Raw genomic sequence first — 21,619 nt, forward strand, 5'->3', positions numbered from 1 at the left:
TAGCTACATCCCTAGCCTAAAGTAATTTTAAATTTCTAAAACTTACATTTATTTATTTGTGTGTGTTGAGGATGGCAAGTCCAAGAGCACATGCCACAGTTCCCCAATGTGGAAGCCAGAAGAGTCAGTTCTCTGCTTCCACCATGTGATCCCTGGGGATCAGACTCAGGTCACCAGCCTGACAGCAAACACTCTGGCCTGTGTCTTAGTTACTTCTCAATTGCTGTGACAAAACACCATGACCCAGGCAATTTATAAAAGAAAACCTTTAATTTGGGGCTTATAGTTTCAGAGAGCCAGAGTCCATGACTCAAGGCAGGGAATGTGGCAACAGGCAAGCAGGAATAGTGTTGTAACAGTAGCTGAGAGTTTATATCTTTTCGGGGGGGGGGGGGGGCAGTTTTGAGACAGGTTTTCTCTGTGTAGCTCTGACTGTCCTGGAACTCACTCTGTGACCAGGTTATCCTTGAACTCACAGAGATCTGCCTCTGCCTCCTGAGTGCTGGGATTAAAGATGTGCACCACCACAACTTGGCGAAAGCTTACTTCTTAAACCATAAGCAGGAGGCAGAGAAAGCTAACTGGAAATGGCATGGGCTTTTGAAACCTAAAGGCTGGCTCCCAGGAACACATCTCCTCCAAGGCCACACCTCCTAACCCTTCCCAAACAGTTCCATAAAATGGGGACCAAGCATTCAAATATATGAGTCTGGGAGATATTCTTATTCAAACCAGCACAGCCTGCTAAAATTATTTTTTAGAATATAAAATAAGAATATGGTACCAAGTAGGAGTGGTAGCACACACCTTTGATCCCAGCACTTGGGAGACAGAAGCAGGGAGATCTCTGTGAGTTTGAGGCCAGCAAGGTCTACAGAGTTCCAGGACAGTCAGTGTGGCTATCTGGAGAAATTCTGCCTCAAAAAGATAAAACAAACAAACAAACAAAAAGAATATGGAGCATTTTGACAAGTTTGCTATTCTGACCCTCTTTTTTAAAGAGGCAACATAAAGTTTTGACTTTTTCTTTCTATGTAATAGAAAAGTTAATAAAATAGGTTTCTGCCTCTTGCCAATCAGCATCAGAAAAAAACTGGCAAATTCACACTCTATATATACCCTTTAAACTAAATAGAAAAATCCAAAGGAAAAACAGATACTCCCACAAGGCAGTTAAATTATCCAATTTACTTTATTCTCCTGCCATGTCAACTGCTGTTTAGGCTTAATTATTTGCTCCTACTTCCTAGCACTCCAATATAGGTGTCAGAACCCTCTCTGCAGGTCTCTTCACTGACATCTCTATAAAGAAATAGGGGTGAGACTTCCCAGGTTTCTGTGAGAATTAAAAGATTTATAGATTAGCATCTTCCAAATTAGCAGGCTTAGACATGTGATACATGTTCAGTTCTGTCCTGATCCCCAGTGAAAGCAATTAACAAGAAGGGTAACTGCAATATGTTTTCCCCTCTAAGAGTCTGGCACCTCCCTTGGGAAAGTAGGCCTCATACTGACAATGCTGGCAGTACCAAGTGTTTCAAGATCCCTTAATCCAAAAGACTGTTGGTCAAATTCTCCATGGTGCCTACTTATCGGAGGGCACCCGGAGCAGAGTGGTGGGTGACTCCTTCACATAGTAGTAATCCTCACAGCAAAATACAGGATGGGGTTTTAAGAAGACCTGCATACCCACTTACTATAATCTAGATTTCCCTCAGTGTAAAACCAGCTGGAGAGCAATACTCCGCCTAGCACAGTATGCACCCAATAGAAGCTCAATAAATCCTTATTCTTTTTTTAAAAGGGGATAGAGCTGGGGGAATGGCTCAACAGTAAAAACACTTGCTTACAATCATGAGGACCAAAGTTCAGATCCCCAGAAAACCACATAAACACTGGATGGGCATGGTAACCTTTCTGTAATTCTAACTTTGGAAGGCTAAGATAGGGGACCTCCAGAGCAAGACTAGCCACACTGGCAAGCTCTGGGCTTCACTGGGAGACCCTGCCTCAATGAATAAGGTGAAAAAGCAATCAGGATGATTCCTGACATCGACCTTGGGCCTCCGCCTGCATGTGCACCTACACATGTGTATACACATGCAAAAGCATGCATATACACACACAAGCACACCATGCTCATAAAAACTGAAATAAAGCAGGGCGGCGGTGGCGCATGCCTTTAATCCCAGCACTCAGAAGGCAGAGACAGGTGGATCTCTGTGAGTTCGAGGCCAGCCTGGTCTACAAGAGGTAGTTCCAGGACAGGCTTCAAAGCTACAGAGAAACCCTGTCTCAACAAACAAAAACAAACAAACAAAAATCCCTTAAGTAAATCAATCAGTCTTTATTAAATAAGCAACTGAATAAGTCTGGAACACAGGAAGTATTCAGGGCTAGAGAGATGGCTCAGCCCTAGGTTAGTATTACAACAAAAAATTTAATAATGTATTCAATAAATAGTTGTTGGATAAATAAAAAGAAATTGCCAAGAAATGTCCTAGGTAACAGGAAAGGGATATGTTATATTTATTATGGACCTATGTGTGACACATTATGAGCTATTAAAAGATGAAATAATACAATGGGCTCTGGGGTCAGAGACTGTGTCCAAATCCCAATGCCATCAGTCACATGCAGGAGGCCTTAGCCAGGTCTTCCACGATCATATAAAAGGATAATACCTACTTAGCCTGCATGGCTCTTTCATTAAGTAGAAAAAAAGAATATGTAGAGAAACTGCCTAACACAAAGCCTGGCATATGGAAGACTCAGTATAGAAAAATGGTAAAATATATAGGGCTGTATCTCAGTATTGTGCTTGCCTAGCATGCACAACCCTGCGTGCTGCATAAAACTATGTGTGGTAGTGCACACCAATGACCTCAACACTCAGGAGGTAAAGGCAGGATTGGAAATTCAAGGCCATCTTCAGATACACATCAAGTTCAAAGTCAGCCTGGAGTATATGAAACTGTCTTAAAATAAATAAATAAAAGGAAAAGGGCCCAGGTGTGGTAGAGCACAGCTTTAATCCCAGCCCTTGGGAGACAGGCAAGAGGATCTCTGTGAGTCTGAGGCCAGCCTGGTCTACAGCGACAACCAAGGTTACATATGAGATCCTGTCTCAAAAAAAAAAAAAGGGGGGGGGCGGGGCCGGGGAGGACGCAGGAGAGATGGGCCTGGTAGTTAAAAACACTGGTTCCTCCTCTCCCAGAGGACACAGATTAGATTTCCAGAACGCACATGGAGGTTCACAACTGTTTGTAACTCCATGCCCTCTTCTGGCCTCTGCCGTTACCAGATATGCAAATGGTGCACACACAAACATACAGGCAAAACAACCATACACCTAACATTTCAAATGGGTGCCTTCAAGATGGCCCATAGGATAACAAGTCTTGCTGGAAATGACTGCTGACCTAAGATGCATGATCAAATCCCATAGCAGCAGAGAACTGCTCCCAAGGGCTGTCCTCTGATCTCTATGCACCCAGACTCACACATCATACACTCACTATAATACCATTTTTTTTAATTTAAAGAAATACAGAGGGCTGGAGAGATGGCTCAGAGGTTAGGAGCATTGCCTGCTCTTCCAAAGATCCTGAGTTCAATTCCCAGCAACCACATGGTGGCTCATAACCATCTGTAATGAGATCTGTGCCCTCTTCTGGGCTGCGGGCATATACACACAGACAGAATATTGTATACATAATACATAAATAAATAAATATTAAAAAAAGAAATACAGAAAAGAAAAATGCTTAAAAATTAAATTCAGCCAACGCAAACCTTTTTTGGGGGGATGGGGTTCAAGACAGGGTTTCTCTGTGTAGCCCTGGCTGTTCTGGAAATCGTTCTGTAGACAAGGCTGGCCTTGATCTCAGAGATCCTCCTGCCTCTGCCTCCCCAGAACTGGGATTAAAGGCATGTGCCACCACTGCCTGGCCTTTAGTTTAATTTTTAAATTAGTTTATCTCATTTATTTTGTATATGAGTGTGAGCACCCATGTCTCGCCATACGTGTGAAGGTCCACGAACGACTTTTGGGAGCTGGCTCTGTCCTTCTACCCCACGGGTCCTGGGAATGGAACTGAAGTCTTCGTGCCTGAAACATTTCCAAAACTCATACTAACATTTGAAGGTATACTTTTTATTATGTTTACTTATTTACTGTGTATGGGTGTGCCCCAGCATGTGTATGTAGTGAGAGGACAAGGAGCTGGTTCTCTCTTTATGATATGAGGGTCCTGGGGGTTGAACAGACTGCAAGCTTGGCAGGAAGTGCCTTTACCAGCTGAGCCACCTTGCAGGCCTCCAATGTTAACAGTTTTTGAGACTTACCATATGCCCATCACTGTGCCACACATCTTAAAATTCTCACGCCAGTCCTGTAAGTATAATGACGTCCCTTCTACAGGTAAGAAAACTGATGTGTAAAGAGGGATGTCAGGCATGGGCTACACAGGTATCCGACCTAAGCAATACATGCATTTTGTCAACGGCAGAGAATTTTCCACATTAGCAGCTACTTAGGTCAGGGGCTGAAACAGATGCTCTGCAAAGCAGTATTTCACAAATTCACCCCCAAAATGTTTCAAAGCGAGGTTGGTTCAAGTAACGGGGGCTCAGAGAAGTTTTGCAACTTTCCCGAAGTCACCAAGTGCAGCGGACCACCTCAGGGAGTGGACACCTCCCGGCTCACTACCTTGAACAAGGGAAGAATCCCTCCAGCATTTACTATCGCTGCCACGGTGTCCCAAGACGCAAAAGCCCGTGTGGAATCCTAAAATCCCGTATAACACCTGTCCTAACTGCCCTGACCAGTTATCAAAGCTCCCCTAGACTGTCCTGACTCTGAGAGCTCCAAGTCAGCACCATAACCATCTCCCCATCCTGGGCAAGGGGATGGGTGGGACGGCGTAAGGTTTGTGGGGGAGGGGGAGGGAAAGCCACGGAAGGCGCATGTCCAGGCAGCTCCATTCACGCACGGCTCACCTGAGAGTCTCGAAATTCCACCACCACGTTCTCGCTGCTCCAGCGCGCTGCCATTTTCTTATCCCGACTGTGGGGGTGCCTGTCGGCGACCCCCCCACACCCCCGAATCCCCAACCCAGATACTTCCCGGGCTAGTAAGCTCCACAACGCCTGGCAATAAATTTGGCCACGCCCATTTCCCCGCCTTCCGCTTGACCGTAAGTCATTGGATAACCCAATGGTAGACCCCGCCCCTTGTGCTTTCTCCCCCAACGGCGAGCCTCGCCTGCCCCAAAACAGGAACGCCCCCTTCATTCCGTCATCAGTAGAAGTCACCCGGGCACCGCGCGGCTGCTGACACGCCCCTTTGTCGTGAGCTCTGCCGGGAATTGTAGTCCAGGGTCACGACAGAGTCGGTGACCGGCGAAGAGCCGGAGGTTAGAGAGCAGATGCCAGTTGTCCTGTCTACTTTCTGGTTGGTTGATGTTCCCGTATTCTCCTTCACACAGCTTATAAACAAAACCGATATCCGTACCAAAGGAAAACACCTCTTCTGACGCCTGCCATCAAGGATTTGAAAAAATTGAAGCGCACATTTTATTGTTTCGTGCTATACCGCTACGCCTCTTAAGTATTCAGGGACTCTTGAGGGTCTCCGCGACACTTTGGGGGTGGGGAGGCAAGTCCCCAAAGGTAAAACAATTTCATAATCCTACTAACACGTTACTTTCACTTTCACCAGCGTGCGGTAGAGTTCTCCTATTGTGCGGTGCATAACCAATAGAGGGAATGTGCCCAGAGAGGTGATTCAAGCAAACGGTAAACGACTTGCCACTCTATCGATAGCATCGTTTTGGTTTTGGAAAGTGTAATTGTTGGTTTTGTTTGTTTCTTCACTTAAGATGTGTAACTAAGCCGGACGGACGTGGCATACACCTCAGAGGCAGGCGATCTCTTTCTTGAGTTTGAGGCAGCCTGGTCTATTGAACGGAGTCCCAGGACAGCCAGTGTTTCTCACACAGAGAAAAGATGTGTAATTAGTGTTAATGAGAGTTGCTATTTAACCGTAACTTTTTATTCAAGACTTTAATTTCTAATAATTACTATCAATACATTAATCCACACAAATGGTTTTTGGTATCTTAGATAATTTTTGAGGGTGAAATAAAAAATAATCAAGAAGGTTAGTATAATAGATAATAGTTGATTTCTCTGCAGAAGTGGAAATTATTTGTCTTATTTAACTGTTGTAAGAATCCACAGAGCCTGACGTGTTGTAAAGGCTCAAGTATAAATTATTATTCTTACTATTACCAGTATGCTGTTGGTTGTTTTACTCTTTTTGGCTTTTTCCCAAATAAACACACAGAGGCTTATTATTTATGAATGCCCGGCCTTAGCTTGGCTTGTTTCTAACCAGCTTTTCTTATCTTAAAGTATCCTGTCTATCTTTTGCCTCTGGACTTTTCCCTTTTCTTGCTTTTGAATATCTTACTTTACTTCTTTTTCTGTGACTTGTCGTATAACTGGGTGGCTGGCCCCAGATGTCCTCCTCTCCTTGTTCTATCTTGCTCCTTCTTTTACATATTCTGTCTGCCATCCTGCCTATCCTCACTATTGGCCATTCAGCTCTTTATCAGACTATCAGGTATTTTAGACAAAAAAAAAATCACAGCTTCACAGAATTAAACAAATGTAACATAAAAAAATGTAACACATCTTTGCATCATTAAAACAAATGTTGGCACAGCATAAACAAATGTAACACATCTTAAAATAATATTCTACAATACCAGTATTGTTTTTATTTTTACTTTATGTGCATTGGTGTTTTGCCTGCATGTATGTCTATGTTACAGATAGTTGCAAGCTGTCCAGCGATCTTAACTGCTGAGCCATCTCTCTAGCCCCTATTAGTAGTATTTTTATGTGCAAGTCATTGTATGAATGGAGAGAAGGTGTGGGCTCCTTTACCCCTGGAATGCTGGTTGTTAAAGGTTAGGGTGACCATTATCTCCCTGTTGTCTCTGCCAGAAACAGTCCAGATTTTAGAATCATATCCAACAAAAAAAAAAACTTCTTGCAAACTAGAAAACTAGAACAATTGATCACTACACAGTAGATAAATACTCTGCAGAATTGAATTAGATAATAGACTTGTAAGCAATGTGTCAGGATGGAATAACCTAAATTGAGGACCTGAAGTGGCACCTTGAAGGTGACATTTGAGTGTTTCAGTATATTGAGATTTATATAGGGCACACTATTCAAAGGGAACGTACTTCATTAAGAGTGTGAACAAAGTGCCTGGTTGCTCACCTTTAATCCCAGCACTTGGGAAGCAGTGGCAGACAGATTTATGAGTTTATACCAGCCTGGTCTACAGAGTGAGTTTCAGGCCAGCCAGAGCTATGCAGAGAAACCCTGTCTTGGAAAACAAAAACAAAAATAAAAGAGTGTGAACAGAGCTCTTGTGTTCCAAAGATAGAAGAATACTGGTCTCCAATTTAACTCTCTTGTGGCACTATACCTCTTCACTTCAAAGTACACATTGCTTCTTAATTCAATAATTATTTAGCATTTCCAAACTTCAGAACAGGACCCTGGTCCATTTTGTTGGGCCCTGTTTGTTACTGCATATACAGTAAGAAGCAGATGGCTATGCTCCCAGACGGCTTTGTAGGTTGGAAGGACCTTCTGTGAAGGCAAAAGTAACTTCAAGACTGCCGAAGCCCTTCATGTGTGACTCTCTTTTAAAAGACTTATTTTATTTATTTTTAAGTGTGTGTGTGTGTGTGTAGGAAGGTTATGGGGGGTTGGGATAATGTGCAGATGAGTGCAGTTACCTGAGAAGGCCAGAAGAGAACATCAGATCCCCTGGAGCTGGAGTTTCAGGTACTTGGTGATCCTTTTGGTGTGAGTCCTGGGAGTGGAGCTCAAGTCCTCTGGAAGAGCAGTGTACCGATGGGTCATCTCTCCATCCCTGTGAAATTCTGTACATCTAGGAGAAAACATCTTGCCAGTTATTTTCCTGATTCTTTCTTTCCCATCCGCCCATCAGGTTTCTCTCACACACTGAAGCTCCTTAAAAAAACAAAAACAAAAAACTGCTAGAGGGCTAGAGAGAGATGGTTCAGTGATTAAGAACACTTGCTCTGAAATCATGAGGGCCAGAATTTGGATCTCAGGTCCATGTAACAAATCTAGGCTCCCGTGTGCACCTGTAGCACCAGATCCTAGTTGGGTGGAGACAGGACAGGAGGATCACTGGAGCTCGCTGGCATTCGTTCTCACTGAGAAAACATGAACCGTAGGTTCAGAGAGAGACCCTGCCTCAAAACAATAGGTGGGGGAAATCTGATGCCTTCTTCTGGTTTCCCCATGCACAGGTGTAATGCACATGAGTGAGTACAAACACATATACCAAGGTACTCATACAACCTTCTAGAGTGAACTGTAATGTCGAGTTTTAGTCAATCTCAGAACTTAGGGTACACTATCAAAACAGGATCATTAGGGGTCTGGAGAGATGGGGCATTGGTTAAAGCGCTTGCTGCTCTTCCAGGGATCTAGAGTGGAGCTGTTCACAAGAGCATATAACTTCAGCCCTAGGGGACCTGATGCCTTCTTCTGGCCTTCGTGAGTACCTGCATACATGTGGCACATACACACATACACATAAACAAAAATAAAAAAAATCTTTAAAAAAAATTCAGGCATGGTGATACATGGCTTTAATCCCAGCACTCAGGAGGCAGAGGCAGGTGGATCTCTGTGAGTTCAAGGCCAGCCTGGTCTATAGAGCAAGTTCCAGGACAGCCAGAGCTACACAGAGAGAATCTGTTTCCAAAAAGTTTTAAAAAATGGTTTGGGGGATGGATAAGATATTACAAAGCTCTGCTTGTCCAAATGTAGCCTGGTAATGTGCTGGATCCCCTGGTGTGGGCTTTTCTGCAGTACATCCCCACTCTCGGCTCCTTCACCTGCATTTCTCCAGTTCTCCCAATCTTTTCTTTTTAAAAGACAGGTTGCCATGTAGCCCAGGCTTGTGCGACCACACCTGGCTTCCAGTTCTCAAAATCTGCATGTTACATGCTAAGAACACGCAAAATACTTTGGAACTGAGCTCCTTAGCGCTCCCTTCCTCAATGCTTTCTATAGAAAGAATGTCCAAGAGCCGAGCATGTGTGCCTCCCAGTTGCCTCCTCAGGCCCCTCTTTAACATCTCCCACCCACACTGTGTCCCACCCACAAAGTCATGTCATGACTCTGCCATCAAAGACAGAGGACTCTGAAGCAAAATCAAAAGCTCTCCGGCTGCTTTCTTGTTCTTGCACACATCTGAGAGTCACGAGTAGTGTCCTGTCTGTGGCAGAGGCTAGGGAACATCGGTCCTTGTCACATAGACCTCAATGTACTGACCACACAACAGGGCTCTTACCTTCCTGTCTTTCCAGAAGGTCACTTCATTAGCAATCCAAAGAAAAGCAAGATACACAGAGACCAGGAAACCCAGGACCTCAGCTGGCTTTTAACAGCAGCTAGCCACCAAAATTTCAACACAGCTGTGTTTTCTTCTTCACTGGGTGCTGGAGGGTGGCTTAGTGGTTAAGAGCACACACTGCTCTTGCAGAGGACCCACATTTGGTTCCAAGCACTCAGGTTAGGCAACAATGCCTTTGACCTTCATTGACACCTGAACCCACAGACAGACACCACACACACACACACACACACACACACACACACACACACACAAAATGAATCAGTACAAATGTAAAAAAAAAAAACAATTAAAGAAAGGTAGGTTGATCCGTAACTTAGCCACTGGGAAGAGACCTGCCATGAACACTGGTGTGCCGGAACCTGTGTGACAGACTGACATGGAATCTTTTTGGTAAATACTCAGGAGTGGTATAGCTGGATCACATGGTGGATCTATTTTTGGTGTTTTGAGGAACCGCAATACAGCGATACTGATTTCCATACTGGCTGGACTAGTTTACATTCCCACCAGCATTATATAATACAACCCCTCTCTTCCTAGTCTCCTGTTTCCTCTTCTGCAGGATGTAGAGGTAGCTCACTGCTCCCCGCACCACCACCACCACCGAATCCTTTTACACCTGGAAACCTTGGACCCTTGCTCTGAGACCCACTAGTAATTTTTCTCTCTTTGTCAATCAGCAAATATTTGAGGATGTGCTCATATGCTTAGCCCTATGGCTTTGCATATTTGGTTGCTTGTTTCTCTGCTCAAGTTTTCTCCTTTCAAGTAAAACAATAAAAACATACAGAGCTCTGAGAGGGGTCAAGAGGACATTTCTCAGGGGAAGATTTTTATCTTTCGTAGGGGAGGTGCTGGGGCTCTCTCAAAGTGGGGGAAAGCCCTTCCATGCTCTGACTCATAAGAGACAGGGAGAAGTTCCCCACTGTTGCCCAGGGGCTGGCCCTGACAATCAGTCCCCTTTCTTGTTTGAACTGTGCAAGATCCAGACTTCATGTAGATTTCCTAAGGTGTTGAAACAGGGCTTTGCAGCAGCGTTGCCTGCGTTTTCACTTTTGCAGTGGGCTTTTGTAACACCTATTTTATCAGCTTTCTCCTGCCGGTTATAGAAGGTGGGTCAATCAATATTCATTAACCCTGTTGCACGAAAGTGTGCCGTGAAGCAGCTCACCCATAAGCAGTAAGAATATAAAGATTTAAAAAAGAAAGAAAGAAAGAAATAAAGGAAGATAGAAGTCAAGGACCTGTAGCAACGGCTAGTGGTTATTGCACTTCCAAGAGGACCCTGGTTTGGTCACCACCACCCATGCAGGGCAGCTCACAACTGCCTGTAACTGCAGATCCAGGGGATCTGGCACTCTCTTCTGGCCTACCCAAGCACCACTACACACATGGTATAAACATAAATAAAATTAAAATCTTTTCCTTTTTTTTTTTTTTCGAGACAGTGTTTCTCTGTAGCTTTGGAGCCTGTCCTGGAACTAGCTCTGTAGACCAGGCTGGTCTCGAACTCACAGAGATCCTCCTGCCTCTGCCTCCTGAGTGCTGGGATTAAAGGCGTGCGCCACCATCGCCCGGCAAAATCTTTTCCTTTTTATAGATAGAGATCCAGTTCAAATAGGGCCTCTGCTGTTATGGGGGTGGGGGGGTTTACAGAATATTGGTAGGTTCTGAGACTCCATTGTCTCTTGTGCCCATGAGGACCCTTGTTCCACTCATACCATCTGAACACATAGGAAAGGATTTGCTGCCTTTCCCAGACCCATTAACTTTTCCCCCTGTGTGGTGCTAGGAATCCAACCCAGGGCCTGAGCTACACAAGTGCCTGACCACTGAGCTATCGTCTTAAACCTTCCTCCCCACTTTTTTTTTTTTAAACACAGATTCTTGCTAAATTACCCACGCTAGCCTTGAATTTGTTCTGTAACCTAGGGGGTCTTAAACCCCAATTCCCTTATCTCATCCTCCCAAGTAGCTAGGATTACAGTCATGTGTTGCCAGTCTGGCTTCACAGTATGTTGTGGTGTAGGTGTGTATGTGCATGTCTACATGTTCAGTGCATGTGGGCATACGTGTATGGGAGTGCAGGTGCGCATACACACTGGAGGCCAGAGAAGAAGATATACCAGGTGTCTTTTTCTATCACTCACTGCCTTATGTATTGAAGCAGGATCTCTTACTTGGACCCAAAGCTTGCCACTATGGCTAGTCTAGCTAGCCAGCTTGCTCCAGGGATCCCCTGTCTCCACCTCCCATGTGATTGGACTACAGGGAGGTTGCATGCCCACCTGGTATTTACATGGGTACTGAGGATCCAAACTCTTCTTTCACATTTTCCTCATGCTGGCATGGTAAATGCTTCACCTGCTGAGCCATCTCCCCAGTCCCTCACACTGGACTCTTGATGCAACAAATGACAACATGGAACTCCTCTAAGACCTAAGACCTTGTTGCAATGTCATGAATTACTGCCAGGTAAAGGAGCCGCTCAAGCGGCTGAACCCCAGCTCCATATCGTAACGTCCCTTCCAAGAGAAAATTGTAATTTGGGTACATGTACAGGGTGGTTGCAAGGGCAGTCTCTTAGAAGGGCACCGAAGCTGAGCTTTAGCGTGTTCCAGAAAGTGGGGGCTTCGCTCAACTGTTTGGCTGGCAAACCTCTGAGCAGCAGCCTTTTAATAAACAGTAAGATATAATATAAAACTACAGGCCAAATGACTCATTTGCAAAAAGAAATATAGTTTGAAGCAGCCCTAATCTTTGTCATTTTGTTTAAAAGCACACAGAGCAAACAAAAGTGTCATCTGGAGATTTCATGATTAGCATATCCACTGTAAAGCACTGAAGCTCAGTTCTATTCCTTCTGGCTCTGGGACTTTTTCGTGTACATGCGGCAAGTTTTTTCTGTCTATCCATCTAAATTTATAGGGCATGGCGAGCATGGCAGTAAACACCTATAACCTTGACACTCAGAAGGCAGAGACAGGAAGATCAAGAACCCGGATATATCTCGTGGGACTGCACAGTGAGATTCTGTTCCATAAATAAAAATAAGGTGCTGGGAAGATAGCTCAGCGGTTAAGAGCATGCGTTGCTCCATCAGGGGACCAGAGTTCAGTGCCCAGCACCTGCACGGTGGTGGTTCCCAACCAGTTCCAGGAGACCTGATTCTCTCCTCTGACCTCTGTGGGCACTGCATGCATGTGGTGCACATACGTACACACAGGCAAAACATTTACACACATAAATCTTTAAAAACGTTTAAATAAGAAATTCACATGGAAAAGAGTCAAAAATACTAAAACATATATTATATGGACATTGTTTTTATCTATTCTGTCACCCAGAATGCCCTAGCGGCCACTGTCTCTCTCCCAAGGGGACTGTTATGTTGCTTCATGTATCTCTCCAATTTATATGCGTGGATATACATAAATGTCTTCATGTATGGGCTGAAAGTATATAGCTCTTTAGTTGGGGAAGAGGGAACTTGTCTTACTTTAAAAGGGGGCCAAGTTCAAATTTCTCAATTTCTTCAGGCTTTGGGATAGCCCCTCCCTCAAGGCATGAGTGGAGAAAAATACATGGAACATTTATTTAAAAGCTGAGGATGACACTTAACTCCTGATATTCTACTTCTCGTGTGCTGAGATTATAGGTGCATACCACCATGCACAGTTCATGCAATATCAGCGATTGAACTTAAGATTCTCTCTCAAATAATGCTGCAGCCTGGTGTGGTGGTGCAAGCCTGTAATCCTAGTACGTGGGAGGCAGAGGCATGACCATCAGAAATTCATGGCCATTCTTGTCTAAACAGGGAATAAAGGGCTAACCTGGGCTATGTAATACCTGGTCTCCAAAATACAAAACAAAATAAAACTAGGCCTGGAGAGATAGCTCAGTCAGTAGCACTTGCCACATCTAGTAGGATTCCTATCGCACACCTAAAAATCCAGACACACTGAATGAGTCTGTAATTCCAATGCTGGGGAGGTGGGACCAGAAGAATCCCTTGGGCTTGCTGGCTAAGGAGTGTAGCCAATCAGTGAGCTTCAGGGTCAGTGAAGAGCCTATCTCAAAAAAGCTAGGCAGAGAAGTGATTGAGGCAGATACCCTATATCCATCTCTGGTCTCCACATGCTTGTGTACCCCCACACTCGGACAGGTATGTGTACACACACACACACACACACACACAAACACACATGCACACACAAAACCAAGTAATAAGGCTATGCACATTCCTGTATAAGTTCTTTTGTGGATGTATGTTTCTGTTCCTCAGAAATATACCTAAAAGCCAGCTGTAGTGGTGCACACCTTTGATCCAAGCACTCAGGAAGCAGAGGCAGATGAATATGTGAGTTCAAGGCCAGCCTGGTCTATAGACGTGGTTTTAGGACAGCCTGACCTACTCAGACCATACCTGTCTTGAAAAACCAATAAATAAATAAAAATAAATATTTATACCTAAGAATGGAATGGCTATGTTATATTGTATCTTTTTATTTTTAAGACAGGATCTTATTGTATAGCCCTAGCTGACCTGGAACTCACAATGTAGACCAAGTTGGCCTTAAACTCGCAGACACCCTTCTGTCTCTGTCTCCCTAGTGCTTGGATTAAAGATGTGTGCCTACCATACCCAGTTCTAATCTTTTTGAGGATCTGCCAGACTATTTTCCAAAGCAATCAACCATTTAATGTTTCCAGTATGAAGATACGAAGGTCTGGTCTCTACACTTCTCTGTAGCCGTTACCATCTCTTTCTGACTATAGTCATTCAAGAGGGTGCAAAATGGCTGTCCTGAAGTTTATGAGAACGGGAACTCCATCTGCCTTGTTCATCCTATATCCTAGATTCCAGAAGAGTGCCTGGAACTTCTCAGATATTAAATATTTTATTAGGGGATTGGGTATAGATCACTGATAGAGTACAAATCCAGCACATACAAAGCCCTAACTTCAATCTCCAGCGCCTGAGTTGGGGTGGGGGGGGTAACTACATAGGTGTGTGTGTGTGTGTGTGTGTGTGTGTGTGTGGTAAGTTAATAAGATCAAAAATCACTTTGTTAAGAAGGTTATAATGTATTTAACTTCAAAAATAGAAGGATCAAGAATCTAGCTTTTTTCCTATACCACTTAAGATTGATGAATGTTCCCTTTTTGTGTGTGGGTAGGTGGTTCGAGACATGGTTTTCCAGTAGCTATGGAGCCAGTCCCGGGACTCACTCTGTAGACCAAAACGGCCTTGAACTCACAAAGATCTTCACGTCTCTGTCTCCTGAGTACTGGGATTAAAGGCATGTGCCACCACTGACCAGCTGAATGTTCCCCTTTTTATCATGTGTTTGCATTATTTTTCTTTATGAGTCTGCGTTTACATGAGTGAGTGCTATTTACATGTGGGTGCCAGTGGAAACCAAAAGAGGTCATCAGATTCCTCAGAATTAGAGTTACAGATCAGACTCAGGTCCTCTGCAAGAGCAGTACACTTTCTATTGAGCCACCTCTCCTGCCTCTGTAATTTCCTTTTCTTTCTTTCTTTCTTTTTTATTTCTTTATTTATTATGTATACAATACTCTGTTTGTGTGTATGCCTGCAGGCCAGAGAGGGCAGCAGACCCCATTACAGATGGTTGTGAGCCACCATGTGGTTGCTGGGAATTGAACTCAGGACCTTTGGAAGAGGAGGCAATGCTCTTAACCTCTGAGCCATCTCTCCAGCCCTCCTTTTCTTTTTTTAAAAAATATTTATTTATTTATTATGCATACAATATTCTGTCTGTGTGTATGTCTGCAGGCCAGAAGAGGGCACCAGACCTCATTACAGATGGTTGTGAGCCACCATGTGGTTGCCGGGAATTGAACTCAGGACCTTTGGAAGAGCAGGCAATGCTCTTAACCACTGAGCCATCTCTCCAGCCCTGTAATTTTCTTTTCTATTTCTTCAGGTCACCCCTTTTCTCTTTTAGAAGTGCACACATTCCTGATTTAGACACAGATGATAGATATCCTGGATATTATCTCAATGTGTTTGTTCTATATTTACATTTTATGAAGTTTTAGATTTACCTGCTCTTTGTATATGCCTCGCCTGCATGCAGGGAGGTGGCACATCCTGAGCATGCTTGTTGGGTACTCTGGATCTGGGGTTACGAATGGTTGTGAATCACCACATAGGTGCTAAGAATGAACCCAGGGCTTCTGCAAGAGTAACACGTGCTCTTAACCCCTAAGCCATCTCTCCAGCCTGGACACACACACCCACATTGGTTTTTCAAAACAGGGTTTCCCTGTGTAGCCCTGGCTGTCCTGGAACTTGCTATGTAGACCAGACTGGCCTCAAATTTAGAGATCCCCCTGCCTATGCCTCTTGAGTGCTGGGATTAAAGGTGTGTGCCACAGACCAGGTATTTCTTGCATTAGTTTTTCTTACAAAACTTTCAAATTCTTTGTTCAGGGCTTTTTGCTCATCCCCAGATTTGCTAAGCTTGCAAATAGACATCTTCTTGTGGCCTTCCAGGCTAGCCACACTGGAAGAGACATGTCTATTAAACCTTTTTGTCTCTCTCCAACTCCACACTCCACACATTTCTGGAAGCACCTGGCACACTTGACAAGGAGACAGAGAAGCTCTGGACTGGGTGATGCTCACATCCAGCGCTGAGGACTTGAAAAATTATTTGTCCAATAAATAAGGTAACGTGGATATGTGAGAAAGACTGGGTCTGAACTGGGAAGGTGATTGTTGCAAAATGCAGTTTGGTCAAAAAACATTTATTGAGTGTTCACTGTGTCCTTGCCTTGTGGCTCTATTTCAAAATACATGGTAAACAAAAACAGGAGTCGGCCTTGGACAAGGAGTTTCAAAAACCACTTCTTAGCTGCATCGGTCTATTTCCATGCTTTTTATCCACCTATTGATTTTTGAGGATTACATTCTAGCCTAAGGAATTGACTGGCTTCCTTAGACCCAAAAAGTTGGTTCTGATTTGTCAGCAAAACCCTGATTTCTATATGCCCCCAGGGCACTGCTATATCTCCTAACAGCTAACCCTAAATGTTAAGACCCCCGATGTTTGGGTCCAAGCTAACTGCCCCCAAAATGCTAAAACTTCCTAATGTTGGTTGGGGTCCTTGGATGGGAACCTCCAAACGGATGCACAGCACATCCACTAGAGGGTGCTGTGAGGGCAGGTTTGTGGCGGGAGGGGGCTCGCCCAACGACCCTCAAATCCAGGTATTAGTTGGTTTTCTTTCTTTCTAGTTTTCTTCCCACCCACTAAAACCGTCGCCGCCCCTCCCCCACGCAAGGATTCTTCTCGAACGTAGTGACTCGACTTTCGCGGCGACTCTAGCCGTGCTTGGTTCCGGAAGAAGTCTGGGCCTCTGTCGCAGACGCCCCGTGGCTGGAGCTTGCCGGTTCCCGGACGCCAGGGGCGCAGGCGGCGGGTGGGTGGGGACCTCCAGGACCGCTGCCGTTCGCCGCGCCGCAGGGGCCGCGAAAGGGTTAACCCGGCGGGGGGGGGGGGGGGGGCCGGGCCGCGCGTGCGCTCTGCCGCCCTCCATTGTCTCCACGGCGGCGAGGAGCGCCGGCGAGCGCAGCCCGGGACCGAGCGGGGCGGTGCGGCTGGCTGGCGGGGCCGGCGGCGGCTGGAGCCGGAGCGCGACGCCACGCGACTGCGGCTTCCAGAGCTCCGCCTGGCTGCCCCACCGCCGCGAGCCCTCCCGAGGCCTGAAGGAGTCCGGACCGTCGGCCCCGGTCGTCGAGTCCTGAGACCGGGGACGTGCGCGGCTCCCTGAGCCTCCGCCGCTTCCTGCTGCGGGCGGGCGGGCGGCCTCCTCCGGCGCCTCCCTCCCTTCGCTGCAGCTCCTCAGGCTCTCGAGCCCGGGGGCGGCCTGTAGCGCGCGGCGCCCGCTCCGGACCGCGCGTCTTCGGACCTTAAGGAGAACATGCATTCGGCTTGGACTGTTTGAAATTCTTAGTTTGGGGTCCCCGCTCGCTTGCTTTTTCCGCCCCGCGGATCTTCTGAGGTTTTTTTCCCTCTCTCTTTTTCATTTTTCTCCCTCGGGGCTCTTTTGTAACCCCCCCCCCCTTTATGTTCGCCCAGTCTTCCACCCGCTTCTGAGTAGTGGGGGAGGGTTTCGGCCTCGAGGTTCCCGCCCCACCGGGGCCCGGGCGAACATGGGGGGCAAGCAGAGCACGGCGGCTCGCTCTCGGGGCCCCTTCCCGGGGGTCTCTACCGATGACAGCGCAGTGCCGCCGCCGGGAGGAGCGCCCCACTTTGGGCACTACCGGACGGGCGGCGGTGCTATGGGGCTGCGCAGCCGCTCGGTCAGCTCGGTGGCGGGCATGGGCATGGACCCCAGCACGGCCGGAGGGGTGCCCTTTGGCCTCTACACCCCAGCTTCCCGCGGGACCGGCGACTCAGAGAGGGCGCCGGGCGGCGGAGGGTCCACGTCGGACTCCACCTATGCTCACGGCAATGGTTACCAGGAGACAGGCGGCGGTCACCATAGAGACGGGATGCTGTACCTGGGCTCCCGAGCCTCGCTGGCGGATGCTCTACCTCTGCACATCGCACCCAGGTGGTTCAGCTCGCACAGTGGTGAGTCCGCGGGTGACGGAGGCCTGTAAGGGTGGAGTGCCAAGACAGGGCGCGCCGGGGCTCCCCAAACCTCTCAGTGTGCTAAGCTATGGGTATAAAGCTAACTCCTGCCTTTCCCTTGGTTCCTTCTCTACCAGAGGAGAAATAGGATCAAGTGGGATAACTACTGCCTAGGGAAGACGCTGTCTACCAGGCTGCGGAGTCGGGCGTTGTAGGACTGCAGGCATGTGTTCACTTGTGGATGGCAGAGTGAAACCTACCCATTAAAGTCCCATTTATTAGCATCATGATCCTCAGAGAAGAGGTCTTCTTGGCTGGTTTGGACACTTCATTTCTGCCACTGCAGCATGGTGCCTACCTGTCTGGTTAGGGAGTAGTGTCTTCTAAACAAAGAGAAAAAGAAATAAAACTAGGGGACAAGTGGTTCCTTAGCCTTGCTAGTTTTTCCACCCAGCTGGGTAACTGTACAAATTGTTTAAAATGGAGCAGGAGACTGGCTTAGGCAGGTGTGGTCTGCAATATGGAAAGCCTCCCTCCCTGGGTTCTGGTCTCCGATGCTGCATTCAGAAGACTTGGCTCAGTGACTCTTACAGCCCTCCATCTTTTTTCTCCTGCTCCTTACTAAGTGCTTGCTTTCCCCGTGAATCTGCATTTTCTTGGGTTTTTTGTTTGTTTGTTTTGTTTTAAACAAAGCACCGACAAGGTGAGGCATTACTGCTCAGCAGTTGGTATGTGACAGGGAAGAGGAAGGTTGAGAGACTCTGGATGGATTCATTCTGTGTGTGCGTTTCTGGTGACAGGCCAGGAAAAGGCTGGAGGGGGATTTCCCAGGCTCTGGCTGGTAGGGCAGAAAAGGCCTGGCAGGCACTTCTGGAGGAAAACAGGTCTGTCTGCATGGCTGTCCTGAGAAGGCATGGCAGGCTTCTGGAAAATTGGTCTAAAGGGGTGTGAGACCGCTGTGTGCTTATTAGCAGTTGAAGTGAAGAAGTTACATATTCAGACTCCTTTGGGTGAAATTTTAGATACTGTGTGGGACAAAGCTTTCTCAGATCATGGATGATTTACCTTGTGGGTTTACTCTTGTAGCTATTTCAAAACAGAATAGGGTTTTGGGGTCTCTCTTATTTTTCTCTTTCTTTTGGTCAATTCTATAATCTTAAATTTTTGAAGAAAACTTTGGTGGGGTATAGTGGCTGGTTGGAACCTCTTAGACTGCCATTAAACTATTGGAGTCAGATACAAGACACGCCTGCCTTCGGCAACCTCTAGGCATTCAGCCTGCGATAGGCATCTTGGGGTTAATAATCTTCCTTAAGTAGTTGAGTCCAGAAAGAGTCGACTGTATTTGCAAGACTGTCATGATTACATTTGTAAATAAGATGTCACTGGTCTGCCTTTAAAACTGAAAACAGCGTAAATCAGCTCTCCAAAGTCACAGAATTTTATAAGGGTTTGTATGAAGGAGTGAGAAGAGGAATTACCTTTTTTTTGGGTGAGACTTCTTAAGTCTGTCTCTTGCTAGAAACTTCTTTATCCTTGTTCCACTGCCAGGTTCCCTGATAAAGTTATGAGCTTACCACTGAATTCCAGATTTTCACACTCTTCAGCTGTGAAACCTTGGAGTTTTTCCCCCCATCCCCATTCAGGCCTATGATCAGGGAGTGCCACTGAACAAGGAAAGTTAAAGATGTTAACCTTTTCAGTGTCTCTAATGTATGGGAGGGGGGCTCTTGTTAACATTATAGGTAGTACATTTATTTATTTTTATTATATAGGACCATTCTGTCATTTTGCAAGACTTTGAACCTATTGAATACCCAGGGCATCCTGTAGTTCACCTCAGACTGCCTCCACGAATTCCCAGATGCCTTTTACTGGGGTGGGTGTCCCAGCCTGACCGAGAACTGCTGTTTAAAGGGATTTGTTCTTTGGTACAGATAGAGTAATTAGCTTTTCCTGTGCTGTTCACTTGAGGTGAGTGCTCGTTTGCATCAGTGGTTCTGTCTCCTGGAACAGGCCATAGAATTTTCTGGGGCATCGTTTTCTCTCTCATTCATGCTGCAAGAAGAGAAGCCGTTTCCACTTCGGAGCTGTTGAGTTGGGTCTGAGCTGCTTTTGCTCTTGTGTGGTAAGATTCCAAAGGTGGGGCTTTCAGTGCTTGATTGACTGAATGCCTGGAAGTCAATGCAGTGTTATTACTTGGGTTTTCAAGGTGTTTGGGGACTCCTCACAGCGCAGGAAGTAGAATACTGAGGGGTTCCAGCCTTAGGTCTTCTTCTGAGTAGCTTTGACCTTGGACAAGACACAGCACCTTTCTCTAGGCTCGTCTTTGTAATTTTAAAAATAGATGTGGTAATCCTCAGTGGTTGCAGCTTGTAACGGTTGTTCTCCAAAAGGCTGTGAGAGGACATACTGCGATCGCGTTTGTCTTTCATGTTCCTGGGCCTTCCTCATGCTGTGACCCTTGCACATCTTGCGTTCTTTATGACAGAAATGTTTGTTCGTCCATTCTTCACATAGATAGCTCCTATGGACCCCTTAGGGCTCAACAGAAATTTCTCCTCAGAGGCCACTCTTAACATCTGGCCCTTCCTGTGACTGTTTTCAATCATTTGTGGTAATCTTAATTTTTTTTTTAGCATATTCTAAAAGCATTTATTTATCTGCTTACTTATTTTTCTTGGAGTTTGACTAAAATCTCAGCTCTGTGAGACCAGAACTATCTCTTAATCACTGCTGTAAATCTTACTCTGTGCCTGGCTCAAGTATTTGCAAATGAAGAAATGTGAATGGTTTATGTCCATCATCCCTTTCGTCTTTGTAACTCTACTCCCCGTTTGCAGGGGAGGTAAGGACCCCAGACGGCTAGCTGACAGGTAGCAGAGATGGGACTGGAGTGCTCGCCTGATAGTGCCAGAACCCTGGCTCTTTTCATTTAGTATTTTGTTGGTTTTATTATTTATTATTTGCTTGTTTTGAGACAGGGTCTTAATATGTGGACCCTGACTGGCCTCAAACTTGTATATAATACAGGTTGGCTTTTCCCTTCTCCTCCTGAGTTGTTTCAGTTGTAGTCATGCGGCTTATGTCCAGCTGTCCCCTAAGACGTCACTATGGCCTCTCTCATCGGTAACCTAAGGAAGTAGTATCCTGGAAACTTACTAGCCAGTCAGTGGGAAGGCTAGGCTCAGGGTAAAGTGCCTAACTTATAACCTTGAGCAGACGAGTCATATAAGTCCCTGGTTTTTTATATGTTTATCTGTAGATGTCTGTCCTGCAGTCATTGAGGGTCTTATGTGACAGTATACACAAAAACAAAGCCAAAGGAAATCCAAATGGAACATGGTGGTGTCTTTGAGACAGTGCTATTGCTCTGTGCCTTCTCTGTCTCCTTAGAACTTGGTGGGCAGAGAGGTCTACAAGTGGGAACATAGATAGGCCCCAGATGAAGGCTGGTGCTGCCTGGAGTCTGACCTACATCCACTTCCCCCATAAATGCCACTGAGGAAAACTACCT

At 45.9% G+C, this 21,619-nt stretch overlaps 2 protein-coding genes across 7 annotated transcripts in view; one reads left to right on the forward strand and one right to left on the reverse strand.

Moving 5' to 3' along the window:
• The window catches only part of Wdr59 (WD repeat domain 59), a 65,919-nt gene extending 60,760 nt beyond the window's left edge, over positions 1 to 5,159 (reverse strand). For 2 of the 5 annotated variants that reach the window (XM_041650661.1, XM_041650660.1), the window contains exon 1: positions 5,002 to 5,159. In XM_041650661.1, coding sequence (XP_041506595.1) covers positions 5,002 to 5,055 — 54 coding nt within the window. In that variant the 5' untranslated portion in view covers positions 5,056 to 5,159. The remainder of the gene's footprint in view (positions 1 to 5,001) is intronic. The other 3 variants (XM_041650662.1, XM_041650663.1, XM_041650665.1) reach the window with 3 other exon arrangements.
• Positions 5,160 to 17,025: 11,866 nt separating this feature from the next.
• The window catches only part of Znrf1 (zinc and ring finger 1), a 99,896-nt gene continuing 95,302 nt past the window's right edge, over positions 17,026 to 21,619 (forward strand). Inside the window, exon 1 of one of the 2 annotated variants that reach the window (XM_041649667.1) lies at positions 17,026 to 18,102. In XM_041649667.1, the coding sequence (XP_041505601.1) occupies positions 17,679 to 18,102 (424 nt within the window). In that variant the 5' untranslated portion in view covers positions 17,026 to 17,678. The remainder of the gene's footprint in view (positions 18,103 to 21,619) is intronic. The other variant, XM_041649666.1, reaches the window with a different exon arrangement.

The sequence above is a fragment of the Microtus oregoni genome, unplaced genomic scaffold (assembly GCF_018167655.1).
Source record: "Microtus oregoni isolate MIOR12 unplaced genomic scaffold, Mior012 000004F_ref0000308, whole genome shotgun sequence".
Taxonomy (NCBI): domain Eukaryota; kingdom Metazoa; phylum Chordata; class Mammalia; order Rodentia; family Cricetidae; genus Microtus; species Microtus oregoni.